Raw genomic sequence first — 23,013 nt, forward strand, 5'->3', positions numbered from 1 at the left:
TTTAATAAATCCCCCTTCCCCGTTTATGACAGCCTTGGCGCCCGTCTTTCTTGGGTCGTTCTCCTGCTACAAGTTACGTTTAGGGTCTCAGGGGCAGCGGGAATAGACGAGGGCAATACGCTGTAGCACAGCACGACGCGTATGGCACATTACCCTGGGTGCATGTGCGGCTGTCCTTGTGTTGCACTGCCTTCGTCTTTGTCTGAGTTCGCGCTGGTTTTATCCAAGAATGCCTTTCCAATTAACCCAGCTTGCAACGCTCCTCAAGTTGTTCCCGTTTAGGCTGTACTATTGAGCTACCAAACACAACAGCGCTCAAGATTTGATGATGATGATGATCTGCCGATTTTAATGGCGCAAGGCCAACTAAGGGCAAAGAGCGCCAAACAAAAGTGATTTCATCCCTGCTAAAGCATCTGCTAAAGCAGATGTTGGCTTGTACTGTGCGACACGACGAACCCCGAGCAACCATGTTTAGCCGTGCGTGGCAGCGCCGTGACCGGGGAAAAAGGGGTCCTGGTGGTTGAGCCGACGCGGAGTGCTTGTACCTTTAAGGCCCCTTGGCGAAGGGAACACATCACTTTGGCCTCCGCTTCTTGTATACGGCACCTCCGGTCTGGGCCGCCCGGGGGGAACCGGCAGTCGCCTTTTCCTGTCCTACCCTTCACCTTTCTCTTTCCTGTCTTCTTTCTAACAACTTTCCTGTCGTCTCGTTCCTTCTCAGTTTCCTTTTTTTCCTGGCTGCTAGGGTTAACCTTGTGTGGGGGACGACCCTGAGTTCAGCCATATTAGGTTATAGTCGTGGTGTACAGCTGGCGTGGGCAGGACTTGCTCGCGAGTTCCTGTCCCGTCCCCTTGTAGGGCTCCATGGTGGGCGGCTGGCACCATGGCCGAATATAATTTTCATTTTATGGCTTCTTTTTTCGCGCAACTGATCCCTCTCGTAAAAGAGTGGGCACCGACGCAACTGCTAAGTTTTTCACGAAGAACGTTATCAACTTCGCACGCTTCCACGTGGTCCAGAGCAACGACGAAGAGAAAACTGCTCGACTTGTCTCACCATTTCTAGTCGCAAAGACCGTAACTGCCACCATTGGCGAAGGCTACAAAACTAAAAAAAACTAGCTAATGGAGACCTCCTACTCGAACTGCTCTGAAAACACCACTGTGACAAACTGCCAGGACTAACATCTTTGGTGAGATCCCTATAACTGTATGCGAACACAGGTCACTCAACACAGTCCGCGGAGTCATCTCCGATGACGACCTAAAGTACGTGTCTGAGGAGGCACTTCTAGAAGGCTTAAAAGAACAGAACGTCAAAAACGTCTATAGAATCAAAATGAAACGAGAAAACAGAGAAAGAGAGACTAAGCACATTGTCTTGACCTTTGCATCCAGCATACTTCCAGAGTCCGTTGATATAGGCTAACAAAAATGAAACTGAGACCGTACATTCCAAATTCTCGCCGATGCTACAAATGCCAACGATACGGTCACGGCTCGCTAAGCTGCCGGGTCCAAGACACGTGCGCCAAATGTGCCTCCCATGAACATCCTGATGAAAACTGTCAAGCTACAACATACATTTGTGTGAACTGCGAGGGCAACCACGCAGTGTACTCTCGTGGTTGTCCAGCGTGGAAAAAAGACAAAGAAATCGTCACACTGAAAGAGACTAAAAACCTAACATTCCGCGAAGCGCGGAGGCGACTGTCACCAGCGCATACTCGCCCATACTGTGGTGCGATAGGGCGCAGTATCACAGCGGTCCCCGGCGCCTGCTAAGGCCACACCAAGTGAGGCTGAAGCAAGGCCCCCCGCACCCCCGGTGGAAGCAGTTAGCGCTGCTTCACCGCCGCCAAAGCGGGCTGCATTGACCCCCGGTTCGGCAGTCTCAGACGCCTCACCCCACGCGGCGAGGTCTACCACTACCACAGCTATGCGATCCGCGCGAGCTTCCAGCGCCTCTCACGAGACGATGGATACGAGTGAAGGAGGTTCTGTACCATCTACGTCGGATGGGCGGCGGAACTCCCTAGAATATTGCTGCGTGGAACTTATTAGAGAAATAAGTTGGCCAGACACTCGACTTGCAAAGGGCGCAATCCCCCAAAGTGGGCATGTGCCATGGTTGTGTGGCAGCCTGGATATCCGTCGAGGAAGAAGAAGACGCTCGGTGGACTAGCGTGTGCACGAGCTGAAAGACCTAGCTGCCCGTCCGAATTCGCCTTCCTAATTATCTGCCAATAGAGACACACTCGTTTACTACTTGTGAATAAGCGTTTTCCTTGCTCCGCAACATCTGTGGTGGAGGTGCTACCCAAAACGGAGCTTCGGAGCGGCCGCCGCATCCCAGAACGAACGATGTTGGCTTCTGGAGCCTCTGGGTCCGCGCCACCGTTCGTCATTATCTCCCACCCTCGCGAGCCCGGGTTCCTCACCGATGGCGTCGATGTTGAAGATTGGCTCAAGATGTACGAGCGCGTCAGTGGCCATAACAGGTGGGATCCGACACTCATGCTGGCCAACATAGGATATTACTTGAGGGGGACACCGCAAGTCTGGTATGAAACGACCGAGCACGACCTGACGAGCTGGGACGATTGCAAGTCCCGATTGAAGGAACTATTTGGGCAACCAGAAGGACGTCAGCTCGCGGCGAAAAAGGAACTGGCGACGCGTGCACAAACAACCACCGAGTCCTACGTGTCTTATATCCAGGACGTGCTGTCCCTCTGCATGAAGGCTGATGCCCAGATGACAGAGACCGACAAAGTAGTCCATGTGCTCAAAGGAATCGCGGATGACGCTTTTCACTTGCTGCTCTGCAAAGACTGCACCACCGTCAGCGCTATTATCAAAGAATGTCACAAGTTTGAGCAGGCCAAAAGCCGCCGCATCACAGCGCCGTTCACCCGACTGCCGAACACCGCTCCGACATCTTCGTGCGAGGACCCCGTACCCTCTCGCCGACAGTCCCCGTCTGACGTTGGCCGAGATGCTCCTGAGGGTCTGACGCGCGTCATACGACGCGAGCTCGAGGCAATGGCACCAGCCTCTCTATTTCAGCACGCATCTCAGAGCAGCCACCCGTCCATCCCGCTTATACAAGCCGTTGTACGTCAGGAGATCGAAAACCTGGGCATACGCTCCGTCTGCGCTGTGGACCATCCCGGCCGCCACGAGACGCCTTTCCGAACGGCAAGCCGAAATACTTATCGCACTTCCAATTACAGGAATCCAGCCGAATGAAGGCCGCGGGACGACAGGCCGATCTGCTTCAACTGCCATAGGGCTGGCCATGTTGCTAGATACTGCCAAAGCCGTCCTCTTCGGCCTACCCGCCGCCCCTACCCGGATTTCCAGTACGCCAACGATGCCCCCCGTTCCTTCTCGCCTCGACGCCAGCCACACGATGCCGCCCGAATTTCCCCCTCTCGCATCGACCGCTCACCGTCCCCGCAGCGTCGCCAATCGCGCTCCCCTCCGTTTCGCCGCTCGTCCTCTCCGACCCCTTACGCCACTTCGCCGGAAAACTAAGAGATGCAGCGCCTGGAGGTGACGCTGCATTGACGACCAGGCCTCAAAATCCTCTACTGCCGTTACCTGCAGGGAAGAATTTACTCGACGTTTATGTAGATTGCGTCCCTGTACGTGCCCTTATTGACACTGGAGCCCAAATTTCTGTAATGAACTCTAATATCCGCCGCCAACTTCGAAAAGTCCTCACCCCTGCCCCAACCAGTGTCATACGTGTTGCCGACGGACGCATGCCGGTCGTCTCTGGGCTGTGCACTGCTCGAGTAGAAATTTCCGGCCACCAAATCCCCGTCCAGTTCACTGTCCTTGAAAAGTGCCCCCACGACGTTATACTTGGTCTCGACTTTTTGTCAGAACATGCTGCCCTTATAGACTGCTCCTCCGGTGTCCTCCGTTTAGAGCTGCCTCTTTTGTCAACAGCAGGCGACGAACCAGGGCCGCGCTTTTATTGCGAAAGAAGCGTTCGTCTGCCGGCAAAAACCGTGACATTGGTGCCCTTGTCATCGCGGCCGCCCGTGCCTAATGGTCACTACGTCGTTTCGCCGATACGCTCAGTGCTACTCGAGCGCGACGTCACTCTTCCCCACACCGAGGTGACAATTACTGATAATGTGATCAGCCTCCCTTTTGTGAACTTTGGCCTGTCAACGCAAGTGCTGGCCCAGGGTATTTCGCTTGCAACCCTTTGCCCTTTGGACGGTGACCAAGTTTCCCCTCTATCGGCGGACGCACCATCGAGCCCTTTCAACGAAACCCCTGCGGAGCCTAGGCAGGAAGACGCGCTCGTGGACATGATCGCCTCCGGACTTCCAGCAGCCGAAGCTGAAGGGCCCTACCGCCTTTTGGAGTCCTATAAAGACATATTTGATTTGGGTGACCGCCCGTTGGGCCAGGCTTCTGCTGTCACGCACCGGATAAACACTGGTAATGCAAACCCAATCCGCAGGCGGCCGTACCGTGTGTCGCAGGCTGAACGGCTCGTGATACAGCAGGAAGTCGACAGGATGCTCGACAAAGACATCATAGAGCCTTCGTACAGCCCGTGGGCATCTCCCGTAGTACTCGTAAAAAAGAAGGATGGCACCTGGAGGTTTTGCGTTGATTACCGACACCTAAACAAGATAACAAAGAAAGACGTTTACCCTCTACCGCGCATTGACGATGCCCTTGATTGTCTCCATGGAGCCAAATATTTTTCATCAATAGACCTACGATCAGGCTATTGGCAAATTTCAGTGGACGAAAAAGATCGCGAGAAGACCGCTTTTGTGACACCCGAAAGCCTTTATTAGTTTAAAGTGATGCCTTTTGGCCTCTGTAATGCGCCGGCTACTTTTGAAAGCATGATGGACTCACTTTTGCACGGGTTCAAATGGTCCATTTGCCTTTGCTATTTGGACGACGTCATTGTTTTTGCGCCCACCTTTGACAGCCACATTTCCCGCCTCTCTAAAATCCTATCAGTTTTTCGTCAGGCCGCTCTCCAGCTCAACGCCAAGAAATGTCGCTTCGGATGCCATCAGCTCACTATCCTCGGCCACGTGGTTGATTCGACGGCAGTTCGACCAGACCCTGGTAAAATAAGTGCCGTTCGCGATTTCCCTGAGCCCCGCTCACCAAAGGACGTCCGTAGCTTTAATGGTTTATGCTCCTACTTCCGCCGCTTCATCAAACATTTTGCTACCATCGCCCGCCCTCTTACCGATCTCATTCAGAAAAACACAACGTTTATCTGGGACTCCGACCAAAAGCAAGCATTCTCCGCACTGATTGGACTCTTGACCTCAACGCCGATTTTGGCTCACTTCGACCCCTCTGCTCCCACTGAAATTCGCACCGACGCTAGTGGCTACGGCATTGGAGCTGTATTGGCCCAACAGCAAGCCGGTGTTGATCGAGTGGTCGCGTACGCCAGCCGCCTCCTTTTGGCATCAGAGCGCAATTACTCTATAACGGAGCGCGAATGCCTTGCTCTAGTGTGGGCTGTCGGCAAATTCCGCCCCTACGTGTATGGTAGGCACTTCGCAGTCGTGACTGACCATCACGCACTGTGCTGGCTCTCCTCCTTGAAAGACCCTACCGGTGGGCTTGGCCGCTGGGCATTGCGCCTTCAAGAATACTCTTTTTCGGTGATTCACAAGTCCGGCCGCCTACATATGGACGCCGACTGTTTATCTCGAAACCCGGTCAGCCCTCCGGAATGCTCGGCGGACGACACTGACGCCTGTGTCCTAGCGGTCTCCGACTTCCTGAACATTGGCGAAGAACAGCGGCGTGACCCTTCTCTGCGCTCTATCATTGACGGCGTTAACCTTGGTTCCGACGACCCTGCCCTCCGCTCCTTTGTTATACACGATGGAGTCTTATATCGTCGCAACTTTCGCTCGGATGGTCCTGGTAACCTGCTCGTCGTTCCGGAACACCTACGTCGGACTGTGCTGCACCAGCTTCATGACGCACTCATGGCCGGACATCTCGGCGTGACCCGCACCTACGACCGCGTGCGACATCGTTTTTTCTGGCCAGGACTCTACCGCTCAGTGCAGCGTTACGTGCGTGAATGTGACCTTTGCCAACGCCGTAAGCTACCCTCCAAGCTACCAGCAGGCCAGCTGCAACCACTTGAAATTCCCACTGAACCATTTTTCCGGATCGGACTAGATTTGCTCGGGCCCTTCCCCTTGTCTACTTCCGGAAACAAATGGATTGCTGTCGCTACCGAGTACGCTACCCGCTTTGCTATCACCCGTGCGCTACCCACGAGCTGTGCAATTGACGTGGCCGATTTCCTCCTCTATGATGTCATACTGAACCACGGCGCCCCTCGGCAGCTTGTCACAGACCGCGGTCGAAATTTTCGGTCTCAAGTCATTGCGGACATACTTCGCTCATGTTCGATTCGCCACAAGGTGACTACAGCTTATCACCCACAAACGAATGGCCTTACTGAGCGTTTTAATAGAACCCTTACGGACATGCTTGCAATGTACGTGTCTAGTGACCACAGCGACTGGGACATTGCTCTGCCTTTCGTCACTTTCGCGTATAATTCCTCCCGTCACGACACTGCAGGCTTCTCACCCTTTTACCTTCTCTACGGGAGGGAACCGGCCATGCCGCTTGATACCATTCTGCCTTCCGCCACCCACCCGTGCACTGAATATGTCCACGAAGCCATCGCAAGAGCCGACGAAGCACGTCAGCTTGCACGTTCCCACCTCGCCGTTTCGCAAATCAGCCAGAAGAACCGATATGATGAACGTCACCGCGTCGTGCACTTTTCACCAGGGTCCCGCGTCTTACTATGGTGTCCGACTCGCCGTGTGGGACTTTCAGAGAAGCTGCTTTCCCGCTATGCTGGCCCTTACAAAGTACTTCGTCAAGTTACGGACGTTACGTATGAAATCGTCCCCGTCGTCCCTTCCAGCTCTGAACCTCGGAGTGACATCGTCCACGTCGCCCGCCTCAAGCCGTACCACTCCCCTGATTCACCTTCCACATTGTAGCCGCACAGCACCGAGTCGGTGCTTATCCTGCGGGGGAGCTATGCTGCGTGGAACTTATTAGAGAAATGAGCTGGCCAGACACTCGACTTGCAAAGGGCGCAATGCCCCAAAGTGGGCATGTGCCATGGTTGTGCGGCAGCCTGGCTATCCGTCGAGGAAGAAGAAGACGCTCGGTGGACTAGCGTGTGTACGAGCTGAAAGACCTAGCTGCCTGTGCGAATTTGCCTTCCTAATTATCTGCCAATAGAGACACATTCGTTTACTACTTGTGAATAAGCGTTTTCCTTGCTCCGCAACAATATACGAAAAGAAACAAACATTGAAACACGGGGCCGAAAACATGATCTTTCACCCCATTCAGAAATTAATAACACGGCGTTCATAGTTCACTGGAACTGCAGAGGACTTTTATTAACCTAAATGACACCAAAGACATAATGTCCACACACTCACCCCTGACCTTGTGCGTTCAAGAAACCAACTTGGGCCCTTAGCAGAAAACCCTACTAAAAGGATACCAGATCTTCCGTTGCGACTGAGAGCAGGTGTGCAGGCTCTCCGGGGGTGTTGCAATAATTGCCCAAAGTAATATCGCAGCACAAGAACACAAACTGAAAACAAGGTTAGAAGCTGTGGCTGCCACATTTTTAGCGTGCAAAACAACTACATTGGGCTGCGTGTATCTCGAACCAACCCTGCAATAACTTTGCAAGGTTTGAAGACTTAACGAATGGCCAGAGCCGTTTTTATTAGTTGGCAATTTTAATGCCCTTTCGTCTTTTTGGGGAAGTGAAAAGACTGATGCAAGAGGCCAGATTTTAGAGGTTATTATTTTGTCCAATAACACATGTCTTCTGTACACTGGCCAACCTACATAGTGCTCTCCGAGCTCAGGAAAGATGAGCTGCATAGATTTGTCTTTCAGTCCACCCTCTTTTTTTAGCGATTTTAAGTGGGATATTATTGACAATTCTTATGGGGAGCGACCTGTATGCATTAGCATAATATCATCACCAACAACTATCCCAACGAAACCACGCCTGTGGAAACTTCTGTCAGCCGTGTGGGGACTTTTTACTTCCGAAGCAAGTTTAGATGAGGTTTTTTCTGAAGCCCTTGGCATTAAAGAGCTGAACGAAGAATTTACAGTAATACCTCGTTAACTCGAACTCGCATATCTCGAAAAATCGGCTAAGTCGAAATTTTCCGCGGCACCGACCATTTTCCTATACGTCCCATGTATATTTTTCCCTTTATCTCGAAGTATTTTTGGGTCGGATTGCGGATAACTCGAAATCTTGACTGGGAGTGGAACGAAAATTCCGCCGCCGGACCATTTCACAAGATTCGCGTGATGCTGCAAGATTCGCGCGATGAAGTCGCGCGACTTCACAGACTTTTAGGAACTTTGTCAAGAGGTCATCAAACTTACAGGTAACGGTGCCGCCGAAAATGACGTGACTTTTCTGGAGTACGCGCTGTGTGAGCAGGATGTGGCGGTGACCGGAGAAATGACGGACGCCGAAATCGTTCAAACGGCCACTAACGTAGGGGACGGCGGAGACGACGGCGATGATGAACCACCTCGAGAGGTGCCGACATCTTCTGAGACGAGAAATTTGCTGCGCTTGCTTCGAAATAAGGTCGAGTGCAGCGGCGGGGAAGATCGACTGATGCGATGCGCCAAGCAGCTGGAGGACGCCTTTCTAGGCCCGAGTACGACCGCAAAGCAGACGAGCATTAGGCAGTTTTTCTCTGCTAAATAAAATGGCAGTGCGGCAAAACCCAGCCGGTTAAAGTCTCTTGTATGTTATTTTTTCTCTTTTAAACCTGCACGAGAAGAAAGATTAGAAACTGCCGCTGAAGAGCCGGTAAGTAGCAGTGATTTTTCTGAAGAGCGCTCATTTTTCCCGGCGATTAGCGCAACTTTGCCTATCTCGAAAATCCGTTTATCTCGAAATTTTCCCTGGTTTTTACGACTTCGAGTTAACGAGGTATTACTGTACATCCTGCATCGTTATAGCTGCACGCAGAGCCATTCTGCAGTCCACTGGACTGGGGAAACAAAACCACAAAGTATGGTGGACACTGGAGTGTAAACAGGCAAAAAAGCAGCAAAATAAAGCATGGGGTGTCTTTCGAAGATACCTAACATAGAAACACCTCATAAATTTTAAAAGAAAAATAGCTAAAGCAAGGTATATCCGTCGCAATGCCGAGAAAACGTAATGGCAAAATTATGTGTCATCCATAAACAGCTCAGTCACTTCAAAAATGATATGGGAGCAAGTTCATAAACTAAACGGTACATACTCCCCCTACACACTCCCTCTCTTAACGGCACCGGATAAATAAACAAGCTTAGGAGAACAGGCAGACACACTCGGTTTACACTTCTCGAGAGTTTCAAGTTCCGATCACTACACAGAATTATTTATAAAATACAAAAAACAGTAAAAAAACAAAGACTGCCAACAAGTGGAGGCACAAACTAATCATACAATAGTTTAATTACACTCCAAGAAATAAAAAGAACTTTATTGACCGTTAAACAGACCGCTCCAGACCCAGATGACATAAATTATGAAATGCTTGCACATGGTTCAAGTTCTTCTGTGGAACCACTCCTAAAAGTTTTTCATTTTAACAAAATTTGGGTACTTGGAAAAATACCGAAAGCTTGGAAAAAAGCATTGATTGTAGCATTCCTAAAACCTGGAAAGTCGCCAACCTCCCCTAGTAGTTACAGACCAATAGCCCTTACCAGCTGTCTAGCTAAAACGTATGAATGTATTACCAATACCAGATTAAACTTTGTTCTACAAACAAACAAACTTCTTGATGCTCACCAGTGGGGTTTCAAAAAAGCATGCTCAACAACTGACTATCTTGTCCGCCTTAGGAAATACGGTACGAGAAGCATTTGTACACAAATAAAACTGCCTTGCGGTGTTTTTCGATCTTGAGAAGGCCTACGACACTACATGGAGATTTGGAATAATGCGCGATTTAGTAACGTTAGGCATCCGTGGAAGAATGCTGTATTGCCTGAATGCCTTCATAGCAAACCGTTCATTTTAAGTACGCCAGGGCTGAACCCTCTCAAGAACCTTTGTGCAGGAGAACGGGGTCCCTCAGGGGTGTATTCTAAGCACAACACTGTTTGTTGTAAAAATAAACTCCATGTGCAAAGTAGTTACAAAGTCGATTATGTACTATGTTTATGTTGATGATCTTCAAATAGCTTGGACATCTCCGAATGTAGCAACATGCGAGGCAAGTACAGTTTACTATAAACAAACTGACAACATGTGCAGACAAAAAAGGTTTCCTGTTTTCACCACACAAAACAGTAGTAATTCTTTTTACTCTCAAACGAGGCTTACAGACCAAGCCGACACTACACCTCAAAGAAATCGACTTACCCATACAAAACGAACACAAATTTCTAGGCATAATGTTCGACAAAAAACTCACTTTCCTACCCCACATCAATATGCTTAAAAAGAAAGCTTCGTGAGCTATAAATATATTTAAGGTCCTATCACGCAAACGTTGGAGCTCCGACAGGGCCTGCCTTTTATAAATTTACAGTTTTGTTGTACGCTCTACTTAGATTATGGTAGCATTGTGTATGGCGCCGCAAGTCAGTCCTACTTGAAACGATTGGACCCAGTTCACAATTTAGATTTAAGTCTCTCGTCTGGGGCGTATAGGACATCACCCATAAAGAGCCTCTACGTCGGAACAAATGAACCACCCCTCACAGATAGAACAATGCTGACATGCTCATACACACTAAAGATCCGTTCACTGCGAAAACATCTGTGTTATACCATAGTTACAAAATGCCCGTCTAGGACAATGCGTAATATTAACCCCACGCAATCAGATCATTTCTTCTTCGCTTTGAAGTTAGATGTCTAGAACTCGGTATGCTGGACACATTACCTCAAATTGTCATATACAGAACCAACTACCACCTTGGTATAGTTTTCGTACAACAGGTGACTTGACACTAACACGCCTTCTAAAAAGCAGACACCGCGAGAACATATCTTGCAGGAATTTTTAGCACTGAACGAAAAATACAAAGAATACACAGCATTTTACACAAACAGTTCCAAAACATCATGCTATGTCGGGAGTGCAGTAGTGCAAGGGAAATGGGAAAAGGTAATCAGGCTACCCCAGTGTGCTTCGGTTTACACAGCGGAATGTGATGCCATTGCTGTGGCAGTAGAAAGGATAATGAAGAATAAAATTAAACACAGTATTATATATTCAGACTCCCTCAGCCTAGTCAGAGCAGTTAATTACAAAAATGCAGCTCTGTCTCTAATAGGAGACATAAGACACAATTTAGTAGCAGCCACAACACAAGGACAGGAAGTAAAGTTGTGCTGGGTCCCTAGCCCTGTTGGAATCAAGGGAAATGAGAGAGCCGATGAGTGTGCCGCACAGGCGGGCAACGGAACAATAGAAACAGTACAGATTCCTCTCAGCGACTGCACGAAATTTTTACGGAGCAAACTGAGAGAAACTTGGCAGCCCTCATCGGATAAGGAAACCGAGAACAAACTCCACCTAGTTAAACCCATGATAGCAGAGTGGGAATCAAGCAGACATGAAGAACGCATCCAAGAAGTGAATTTATGTCGCCTCCGCATTAGATACACACATCTTATACATAAATTTCTTCTCATGAAACACGACAAACCTTGATGTGGAGATTGTGACCAAGCACTTACAGCAAATACCATTTACTCTCATGTACAAAATTCGAGGCCTTGAGGAAAAAACATTTTAGGCTGTTCTACAGCGAGCAAATTCTGTTTCACCCCAGCCTACGCTTAGGAGAGGATGCTGTTGTTAAAATTTTCTCTTCCTTTAGTTTTTTAAAAGAAGCAACACTGCTAAACAAACTTTAACGAGGTAAAGCAATTGGTTATTATCCACAAAAAACATCAGACTATTGTTTGGCGCATGGTAGCCTTAGTTGCTTATGTGCCACAAAACACAACGCAACACAACAGAAAAAGTGATTTTATGAGGGTGACACGAATGTGAAAGTAGAACAGTTCAGTAAAAATAAACAAAAATAAAAAATAAACAAGCTAATGAAGGTGAATGGTGTAAAGGGCAAGGTTGTCATGATGCATGATTAGAGATGAGATGTAAAAAATTGACATCAGTAAGAAACTTAAAAACACGCTTGATGGAAAACATGGGCTCGCCTCTATATATAATGGGTGAAAGGGGAAGTGTTTGTGTCGTGTTGTGTGGAGTGCTTTGCATTGAAGTAGCACATGGATCACGGATAGGCCGTCTTCACAACTGCTACACAGGGCCTTTGAGATCCCGTGAGCAAGTAAGAGTGTGTTGCATGCGTGTGGCCTGTCCGTAATCGAGCCAGGGTAACTTCATGGTGTCTGTTGTGTGTAAGTGATGTATTCTCCGAAGAGTGGCTTTATAACGTGTAATTTGTGGTCTGTCTGTTCATTCCAGTGTGCTTGCCATGTTGTGCGAAGGTGTTGTCTGATGTGACTTGAGGTCGGTGTAGGGAATTGTTGTTATGTCAACTCTAGTTGTAAGTGCAGCAGCGGCAGCCATTCGGTTTGCGGCCTCATTACCTGCAATTCCAGGGTGCCCTGGCACCCAGCACATGGCCACTCTAAGGTTTAACGCATACACAGACATAATAGTACTAATGAGAACATTGATATCATGGTTTTTAGACTTCCGTGATGATAATGTACGCACAACACTTAAGGAATCTGTATAAATTATGGGTTTGGGAATTCGATTAATAACAATATGTTTAGGTACAAGAAGTATGCCAGAGGCCTCTGCCGCAGATACTTGTATTTCTATTCATATTTTTACAGACAATAAAGGTGCCACCATGCGCAGAACAGAAAACAGTTGTGGCAGTGTTTGAAGCGGCTGTGTAAAATTTAGCACACCTGTATTTATGCTGCAGAGACAGGAAACGTTGCACAATCGCGCTTCTAGTCACTCTGTTTTTCTCTACATTTCTGAAAGAGACATCACATGATATTGGGCGAAGCTGCCACGGTACTAGAAATTCAGTAGCGGAGGTTTTGATTGTGTCTGAAAACATGACATCAAGATGTGGGGCTTCTTCTTTTTACTCTGAAAGGGAAGGGAGCAGAGATTGATAGATGATTAGAAAGGAGTTGAGATAAAGATGTATCATAAAAAAAACTGATGTAAATAGATCGTGAGGCATTGATGAGATTTTAAAAGCATAAAGCAGGTCCGTGTAAGCTCGATGACGCTCTAGGCTCCATTTTTTGCACTCTACATACAGGCTTTCAACTGGACTAGTCCGGAAGGGACCGCACGACAAGAGGAGCCCTAGATGAAGGACAGATTCCAGCATTCTGAGGGATGTTTTAGTGGCTGACCCATACACAGCGCTACCATAGTCCAATAGTGAACCTATTCTGCTTGTAAAAACACGTAAAAGAAGTTGTATGTCAGCACCAAAAGAAATGTTCGAGAGAACCTTCAGGATAGTGATTGTTTTTAAGCATTTGTGTTTTTGTTGTTTTTTGTGTGGGATGAATGTTAGCTTTTTGTCAAAGATGATACCTAAAAACTTGTGTTCCTTTTTAACAGGATTCGAGATACCATGGAGTTAAATGTCTGGATCCGGCCGAATGCCACGCTTTTTGGAAAACAAAACACAAGCGCACTTTCCTGGATTAAATTGAAGGCCATTGTCATCTGCCCAGCCGGCTAGCTTGTTAACACCAAGCTGGGCTTGGCGCTCACAGACAGACAAGTCACATGATATAAAGGAGAGCTGAACGTCGTCTACATAGATTGAACAGGAAATCGAATTTGGTAGCGCCTTCCTAAGAGAATTCATTTTCACCATAAAAAGCGTGCAGCTCAAAACTCCACCTTGTGGCACGCCATTTTCCGGCACATGAACACTAGAGAGTGCAGTTCCAAGTTACACGCGAGACGTTCTTTCAGACAAGTAACTGGCAAGCGTGTTTATCACGTTACCCGGCATGCCAAATGACTTCAACTCGCTGAGGATACCACACCGCCAAGCAGTATGATACGCTTTTTTATGATCAAAGAATACTGTAATACTGTACTGCTTGTGGAGGAAAGCATCTTTGATAGACTCTAATGCAACGAGTTAATCGTTGTTAGATCGCCCCGCCCTAAAGCCTGCCTGGCAGCTCTCGAGAAGACCATTTTACTATAAGAAGTACACAAGTCCCCTGTTTATCATCTTCTCGAAGAGCTTACACGGGCAGCTTGTCAGGGCAGTGGGACGATGACTGGCAGGCGAGGAGGGGGCCTTCCCTTCTTTTAGAAAAGCCACTACTATGGCCTCCCTCTAAGAGCGTGGAATGTGCCCCGAAAGCCATATATTATTGTATAGGTGTTAGAGTGTTTCAAGAGTGTCTGGGTGTAGGTGTTGTATCATGGTGTATGTAATCTTATCTGCACCTGGAGCTGAAGGTTTCAAGTGGTCAGAGCAGCCTTTAGCTCATGAATTGAAAATGAGGAATTGTAGGAAGTGTGCAACTTGTTACTATCAAGCAGGGACTTCTTTTGGCAAGACATTTTGTGTTTCAGGAAACTGTTTGTGTAGTGTGATGAACTGAAGTGTTGTGCAAGTGTGTTAGCGTGGTCTTCGAGTGTGTCCCCTGTTGTACAAACCAGAAGCAGGATGTGTGTTTGTTGTCTTTTGAGTTTTGGTATGTAGGTCGAGACTTTGCGAGTGTCAGTGTATGAATTCATGGATGTGAGGAAGGTGCACCAACTCTGCATTTTTGCTTCACGGCACCCACGCTTCCGAAGTGATTTTGCCCGTTTTCAGGAGATTAGGTTATCCGACCTGGGGTACCGGCGAAAGACACCCCACGCCTTGTTCTGGGCCTCTCCTGCTCGCCTGCAGTCCTTATTCTATCAGGGCCTCCTTGGGTTGCGCGGGTCACCGGACACCCGGGGAATGGACTTGTTGGCAGCATCAAGGATGTGCGCCGTATGGAGTTGGGCGGCTTCCTCTACGTGTAACCGTGCTACGGCTGCGTGCTGTAGTTTACATGTATCTGTGAAAGTACTCCAGTTAGCTTTTGCTTCGTTAAACTTGCTATGCGAAGATGAACTGTTAGGGCCTTTACCTATTATGTTAATCTGGTTGAGAAGTGGTTGCTACCATATGGGTGTGTGCCCAGATCCCACTCGAGTGATGGAAAGAGAACTGCCGAACCAAGTGCAATTCAAGGTATGAGTATGTGCTGTGTCCTAGATTATGGTATGTATGCTGTTTTTATTAAAAAGGCATACTCCCGATGATGTTAGAAACTCCTCAATGAGGCGTCCTCGAATATGTCTCTGGGAAGAACCCCAAAGAGGGTTATGAGCATTGAGGTCTCCTAATAAAATAAATGGTTCGGGTAACTGGTGTATCAGAGCCTCAAACTCGGAGCTCGATAGCATATGATTAGGACGAATGTAGAGGGGGCATACTGTTATTAACCTGTTGAAGATATTTGTGCGAATTGCGACAACCTCAATGACAGTGTTCAGAGGAATAGGGTGACAGGCTAAAGATTTCCGGGAAATGATGGCCACACCACCTGAAGACGTACCACCACCATCCCTGACCTTTCTAAATACCATGTAGCTGTTTAAGAAAATTGGTGTGTTTACAGTTTAAATGTGTTTCCTAAAGACACATCACACTTGGTTGATTCGAATGCAATATCTCATAGGCATCATCAAGATTTTCAAGGAGGCCTATACAGTTCTATTGAAACACATTTTCTCTTCCCATTATGAAGATTTAGGCGCTACTGGAGTCTGCGTGTATGGGTGTTCATGTGTCTTTCGGGGCTTGTACTCTTGGATGGGGCTTTTTGGGCCTTTCTGTTGCCTTGGACGTCGGAGGCCGCTCCTTGCGCTGCGTTGCAGGCAAGAACTGCCCGATGTCCGTCTCGTCATCAGATGTCCTGGTGGTTCCCGACGAACTGGGCCCCCTGGACTTGGCTCTCTTTCGGAAGCCCTTCGTTTAAGCCACCACCGCCGTGGGTGTCGGGGACGCCAGAAGTGGCACGTGAGGTGCGGTGGCGGTGGGAGCCGATGCGGGGCCTCGGTGTCCATTTCCTCGGCACCATCTACCGCATTGGATTACGGGGAGTCAGAGGCGGGAGCGGCAGCGGTCCCGACGGAAGCGGTTGGCACCACAATCACTTGTGCCTCAGCAAGTGGTGTGGTAACGGGTTGGGCTGCCTGAGGCTACCCAGCGGGGGGTTGCCTCAGGCCTCGCTGTCAGCCTCGCTGAACTGGGTCCCTGTGGAAACCAGACGCCGCTCCGCCCCCCCGGCGAGCTGCGTCGGCGTACCTCCCCAGGGGAAACAGGCGAACCTCTTTCTCACCTATGGGAATGTGGTGTTCTCAGTGACCTTGATGTTGATGATCTTTTTCTTGATTTGAAACTTTTTACAATTTCAGGCGTAGGCCGCATGCGGCCTCCCACAGTTCACTCTAGTGAGGGTGCTAGACGGACAATTGTCACTGGGATGATCGGGCGCCGCACATTTTGCGCAATTTGTTCGGCCACGGCAAGAGTTTGTACCGTGCCGGAACTGCTGGCACTTAAAACAGCGCCGTGGGTTCGGGATGTTGGGACGAATGGAGCACCGGATAAAGCCTCCATTTATATGTTGTCGAAGAACTGCGCGGTCAAAAGTCAAGATGATATGCTTGGTGGGAACCTCCTTGTCGTCTCTGCGGATGGTGATGCGTCTCACGGTAGTGACGCCCTGATCCTTCAAGCCCGCAAGGAGATACGCATCCGTTTCGTTCAGAAGATCTGGTTTGGATATCACACCCTGCGAGGTGTTGAGGCTCCGATGGGATGTGACCCTGATGTCTAGATCAGCCAGTCTGATCTGGGCTAGAAGCTTTGTGGACTGTTGGTTGTCATATACCTCGATAAGGAGTCCACAAGACCTGTGTTTTTTGCCCTACACGATTTTCTTATTATGGCTTTAAGATATTTTGCGATCAAGAAGACCGACTGTGATGCAAGAGGGTGGGCTGGACTGAGGGATTCCGTGACAAGAATTCGAGAGAAATGATCCGGTTCAGGAAAGGTTGCCGATGGCAATGGGGGATACTTCGGTGCGGCCCCGTTTCAGGGACAGATCACGTTTTTTTTGTGGGGGAACGTGTTGTAAATACCATATAGCGTAGTAATAAAGCAGGGGATAGAGGTACGTTCTTCTCAAACCTTACCCTTCTATCTTGAGAAGTCCCGGAGCTGCCTGCCTGGTAAGCAGACAGGGAGCCCATCCGCCGAAGCTTGACCTGGGCTCCAACGGCCACCGTTTGAGGTTTCTACCCTTCACATTAAAACACATCACCACGGTAGGTTACAGCTTATGTTGGGGGCTCGGGGTCCGCGGGGTCGCCAATACCGTCACCAAGATTACTCAAGGTGCCCCGTGCGGGGAGTGCTCAAGACTTCACGAAGAAGCTACACACACACAGCGCTGTGAAGCTCATTTTTTCATGCCTTCCTGAGAGCTGTTTTGTTTTGGTGAGGTGAACGAACAAGCCAAGAGACTTCCGTTACTCCATTAAGTAATACTCCTTTCGGAACAGAAGTTTACTTTATAGTACGTTCCGTGACAGTGCTGTGTTGCCCATGCGCAACAAAGTGAGGCGCTTATTTTATTAAGACGTCAAAATCTCATTTGTTTACATAACGAGCAGGCCGACCGCCTTCCCCGCATCGTGCCGGAGTCGGCAGCACCACGTGTCCCCCGACAGAGGGCGCGGGTTCGGATCGCAGCGCCAGGCGATTCCACCTCGTCCCCGCCGCCAAGCTTTGTCCCACCGGCCCGCTCCAAGGCACAGCAGCTCCAGCAGGCGGAGCGTCGGGAGGTGGAGCAAAAGAACCACGAGTGGCGGCTGCGGTCACTGTCCACAGTACGAGAGATCGAAGGCTTGCGCATGCTCCGCAAGCAGTCAGTGGCCGCCCTCGGCACCGACGACACCCCCGAGGCGCAAGAACTAGCCAAGGTGCAGCGGAGGTTGAACCTCGAAAGGTAATGTGGGGAAATAAAGTAACTTTTCGCCCTACTTTCATGCCAGTATAAACCGTACTTTACTGAAGTCCTTTTGCTAACAACGCGAGAGTTTCCAGATTGTCTCTTCACTTCAGGGCCAAATGCGTCCGGACGCGTTGGGGCTCAAGGTGCAGACTTTGTTTTTTAGTGGCCGAAAACGAACGAACGGAATAATGCATAGAGCGATAAATCGAACGGTGAAATTTCGTTCTTTCGCAAATCGGGGAAGCCGAAAATCGGTGTCGGCCACATAGCCTTGTAGTGATGCAAACAATTTTTGCTCCTTCCGGCACCCTCGCAGCAGGGACAATGGTAAAATATTTGGGGCATTTCATGGCTAGTATACCCAGCCTAGTAAGTCAGACTGGGACCACACTGTAGGTCAAAGGTAGGGGGATACTTCGTATTTGAAACCACATGAAAGTACCAAACAAAGAAAAGGGTTTCACAAGACGAGAGCTGACTGACGACTGGTGGATTTATTAAGTTTTGAAGAGATTTTCCCGGTGGTAACACACAAACGCAGAAGGCGACACATTAGCAGCGTGTGACTGGGAGACAGTTTGTAGCCATCCGCAAATTGCTTGGAGAACCCGGTGTCACCACCAGGCAGTACCAAATCTACATGAGGGAAATATTCGACTTCCAGAAGCCCTAGCAATTAAGGGTAGCACAGAGGAAGTTAACTTCAAGGCTGTCGAGGTGACGAAAAGAATATTAGAATGCTCGTGGACGAAAAGCAGAGCAGATATTGCCTAAGACAGCTACCACCTGTAGAAGAAAAAAAAAGTATTTTGTTCCTAATAAGCTTTTTTTGCCTGCCCTAAGCAGCGCTAGTATTAAACCAGGAGTATAAAAAACAGGTATATCAGTCCTTTTTGGTAACATGACATGTCGTCACCCTGCTACAAAGGGGAAACCAACAGCAATCATTATCATCATCACCTTAAAACCTGCCTTCCGGAGGTGTGTGGTGCTTCGAGTGGTCAAGGTGTCCGCTTTGCGGACAGCTGCAACACTGCAGATGACCTCATATAGTTCCTTTAGAACATTGTGCGGCAATAACTGCCAACAACAACCAAAAAAACAAGAACACTGCACTTCAGTAAAGGGAGGTAGTTGCTCTTCGCGACTGCCATCTTCAGGTCAAATACCCAGCGATCATCGAACGGAGCCCCGAAAGCATTGATTCAAAACAGTTCTAAAACCTGTTGAATAGCTGGCCACGTCGCGGTTGGTTTCCGAGTGCGTCCTCAAAAGACAAATCCGGATTTGTTTGAAACAATGCTTTCCTCTCTAGATAAGCCAAATTGTACGCGCACACAAATGCACCATGTCGGCCCACTGGTCATCTTCTTTACGTCAAACTACTTGAGATTACTCTCTTCAGATAAAAAAGGACTTTTTATGATAATTTAAGAAGAGCAGTTTTGTGCGAGAGCATGCAGTTAGATAGTGAAAAATGTCGCACTACAGTGCTTAAGTATAAGCAGGATATACAGCAAGCCGTTGGCAGAGAAAGGAGGTCTTGTTAAGACCTTTCTAGACCGCAAAAACTCTCGATCCTGATGTGGGTTTTTGAGCGATTGTCACCAAACGTTACACTTGGCAGCACGAAGTGTCAGGATACCTTCAAAAGCACTTGAGTTCTCTTACTCTGAATGACCATTTTCTTATCAGTGCCTCAAATGAGGACCTTTAGTTTCTTGGCGCAGTAAATTCTCGCCAGTGCATTGCATTTATTGCATTTCGTGTTGACATTGTTGATTTATTTTTTTCCATTCCACATGAAGTCTTTTCACGTGTTTAAATCTTGCGTTATAGACCAAAACGATGAATTCGCCTTTGTAGGATGTTGGCGTCGAAAGCTTTCAGGAGTTCCTGAGCTTTTTGTTGTAATCGATATTGGTTGGCTGGGACGATAAGGTGTACACACAGAGATTGTAAATTTGCATTCAGTCACGTGTGGCCGTGGTGCCTTTGACGTCTTCCTGAGCAGCATCGGCAGGGCCTTGAACGCGAACCTGGATGGTCTGATTGTGAAGCTGTTTCCTTACGTCAATACCTATTTGCTTTTGTTATGGCAGAAGGAATTTACGCGCCATATGATCGATAATCGAATGTTTCAGGGAAAGAGGGCAAGGATTAGAATTCGCACGTGAAGATATTTTGGATGACGCAATTGAATGAATAAATGACCGTTATTTAAAAAGAGCCCTGAAGCCCTGGTGTGGGTTAGGGGAAAAAGAAATGAGAATTTAATTTTTTGATATGTCCCTTTCATTTCATGGAAGCCATGTGCGTTGGACGTTTGCCCCCGGTCAAACAAGAACTTGCTCTGCTTGTCTTCAAGTCATTCTAATACCGTTAACCCATCCGTCGCGGTCATACTTTTTCTGTCGATTAAAGCCCTACGAACACAAAATGGACTTCAGCTTTCAGTCTCAAGTTAAACGGCTGGAGCACGCAGGTTTTTATTGTTATATTATTTATTGTTATACATATCCTAGTGTCTGCTTCAAACAAAGTTTTGTGCAAGCTGCATTGCAAGATACACAGACGAGATACAAAGACGGCAAGGTAAAAAAAATTGCACATAATTCTGTACATCCATAGAAGCTCACAGCACACAAAATTATACCGAATATGTTTAAACTCCATGTCTCTGGCTCTGCCAAGAATAGGAGGCAAAGCCTCTGTGAGAGAATTCATAAAAAAGTCGGATGGTGCGGGTTTGTAAAATTTGGCTGAAGGTGGCTTCACTGCTAATCACTTAGCCTAGCCTAGCAAGGACTTACCTAGCAAAACTTGGCAAAAGTTAAAGAAGCTATTTCGACCACCTCCTCCACTTTCTCTACAGCCTTGCACCACAAGCGCATGTTGTATCAATTTTGTTATTGCAAGAAAGGCTCTTCTAACAAAAATTGAATATCGTGGAGAGGTAATGCTAGTTATTTCAATAGGTCTGATTGTATTGCAAATTGCAACTTTTCGGTTGGGGCACATAAGGGAACGTATTTCTAATAATATAAATAGTTTATGTCGATTTTCATTCTAGAGATTTTTACCACTAGAAGAAAAACCAAATAATGCGTAAAAACTACGTTTTTTTTTCGCCCGACGACTTCTCGCGTTCAGTCAATGCGCCAGTTCCACAAAACCCACCGGCCAGCACACGGTCCGGACAAAACATTTGAGAGGCATCTCCTGTGCCTGCGTCGTGACGTAGCCGCGAAGATGTGGGGTGCGCTTAGGTGTGCAGTTAGAGACGATTAAGTTCAGGATGCACAAGGTTGACTGAAAGACATAAAGGGCCATTGTTTGTAATAGGGTAACGATTTCGCCCAGGTCTCATTCGCTCTTGATGTCAGCGCAAACAAAACACGAGAGGAAAAGCACGGGGGCGCTGTGTTCGTCACCACTTCCACGTCCATGGCTACTTCGAGTCGCTAAATCAGGTGGCACAAGCCGTTGGCCTCCACAGACGTTTTTCTTGACCAACGTTAAGGCGAAAGCCTTGGACGTGAAACGCGGATGTGAGCGTCGTTGTCGTCAACATAAATGTGACTAATATTTCTCTGCTGTAGAGAACACAGAAATCAACAAGACATTTCAGTTAGCGCGAGATTTGAACCCGCGTCTTTAGACCAGGCGGGTTGGCTTGTAGGGAAAAAAAGAAAAGGAAGTGGAGTGGGAACATTTTTGAGCTCGGCAGGGAGTTCATCTGCCTACAACCCTGAGCGGGGGAGATGGAGTATAGGGGGAGTAAAAGGATAATTTAGAGAGAGAGATAGAGAAAGATATAAAGTAGGACCCAGGTGATTACGTAAGTGTGCTCACCCGGTACCCTGAACGAGATTTAGCCTTGCGTGTACCGCGTGACAGGTGAACGTGGTGGAACGTAAGTAGAACAGGTGAACGCGGAGGAGAGCTATGGTGGTGAGGCAACTGCTGCATGAATTGTGGGCAGTATACCTGTTGCAGCATTCTTAGTCAACACACGATCAAGCGGAAACAATGAAAGAGGCACATCCACAATCCAATAATAAAAACGGCTTTGATAATCTCAGCGCTTTTGTCTTCAATCAATATACGTAAGCAAGTTACTTAGAAATTAATCACCAACCAAGTCCAGGAACCCAGTACCGCGGAAGGGGGAGCTACGCTACAACAATCAGCTTGAAGTTGTTCTACTGGAATTTTGCTTAGTCTTTTCTGACAGTGCCACACAAACAGTCATCCCATTCTACGCAAAGTGTATCTACGGAATTCAGATTTTTTATTTTTTTGCGTTTTATTTCCGGGCTTTCTTACGCTGCTAGCACGCAATTACGCTTAGCTATAAGTCAGCTCCTGTACTTACTTGTTGTTCTTGTCGTCTTTTTGTCCGGTTCTTAGCGCTGTTTTCAAACAAAGATAAAATAACTGACCTGAACCTGCGATTCATGTATAAGCGCCATACATTGAGACCCTCTAGAAGGAGCTTTTATGATGATGATGACCTGAATTCATGTTCGCGGGCCCATTGGTAGGACACGGCGACTCGTTCAGCGAAAGAGCAGGCGGTTATGGGGCCCGCGATTGTTAGCGTCGTGAGGACCCTTGCGTTCATCAGGTGGAAGTGAAGGCCAACAAGTGACGAAGGCCTCAGTTGTCCTCGTGCATTACGTGTTTACCACCAAGCTCCACGTGTTTTAACTGTTCGTTAAGAAAGGAAGAATAATTTTTCGGAAGCCAAAGCATTATCCGCTATTTGCTTCGTTTTAAAAAGCCCCTAAACTGTGCCTTTTCAAGCTAGGGCTACCGTAGTTTCTTACCCGGCTGTCTAAAACATC

The 23,013-nt window shown here is 48.1% G+C and overlaps 1 protein-coding gene across 1 annotated transcript in view; it reads left to right on the forward strand.

Moving 5' to 3' along the window:
• The window catches only part of LOC144168815 (uncharacterized), a 93,000-nt gene that overhangs the window by 61,567 nt on the left and 8,420 nt on the right, over positions 1 to 23,013 (forward strand). Inside the window, exon 9 of the mRNA XM_077697803.1 lies at positions 17,823 to 18,157. Coding sequence (XP_077553929.1) covers positions 17,823 to 18,157 — 335 coding nt within the window. The remainder of the gene's footprint in view (positions 1 to 17,822; positions 18,158 to 23,013) is intronic.

The sequence above is a fragment of the Haemaphysalis longicornis genome, unplaced genomic scaffold (genome assembly GCF_048455015.1).
Source record: "Haemaphysalis longicornis isolate Haplotype H1 unplaced genomic scaffold, Haemaphysalis longicornis Haplotype H1 scaffold_2, whole genome shotgun sequence".
NCBI classification, from domain to species: domain Eukaryota; kingdom Metazoa; phylum Arthropoda; class Arachnida; order Ixodida; family Ixodidae; genus Haemaphysalis; species Haemaphysalis longicornis.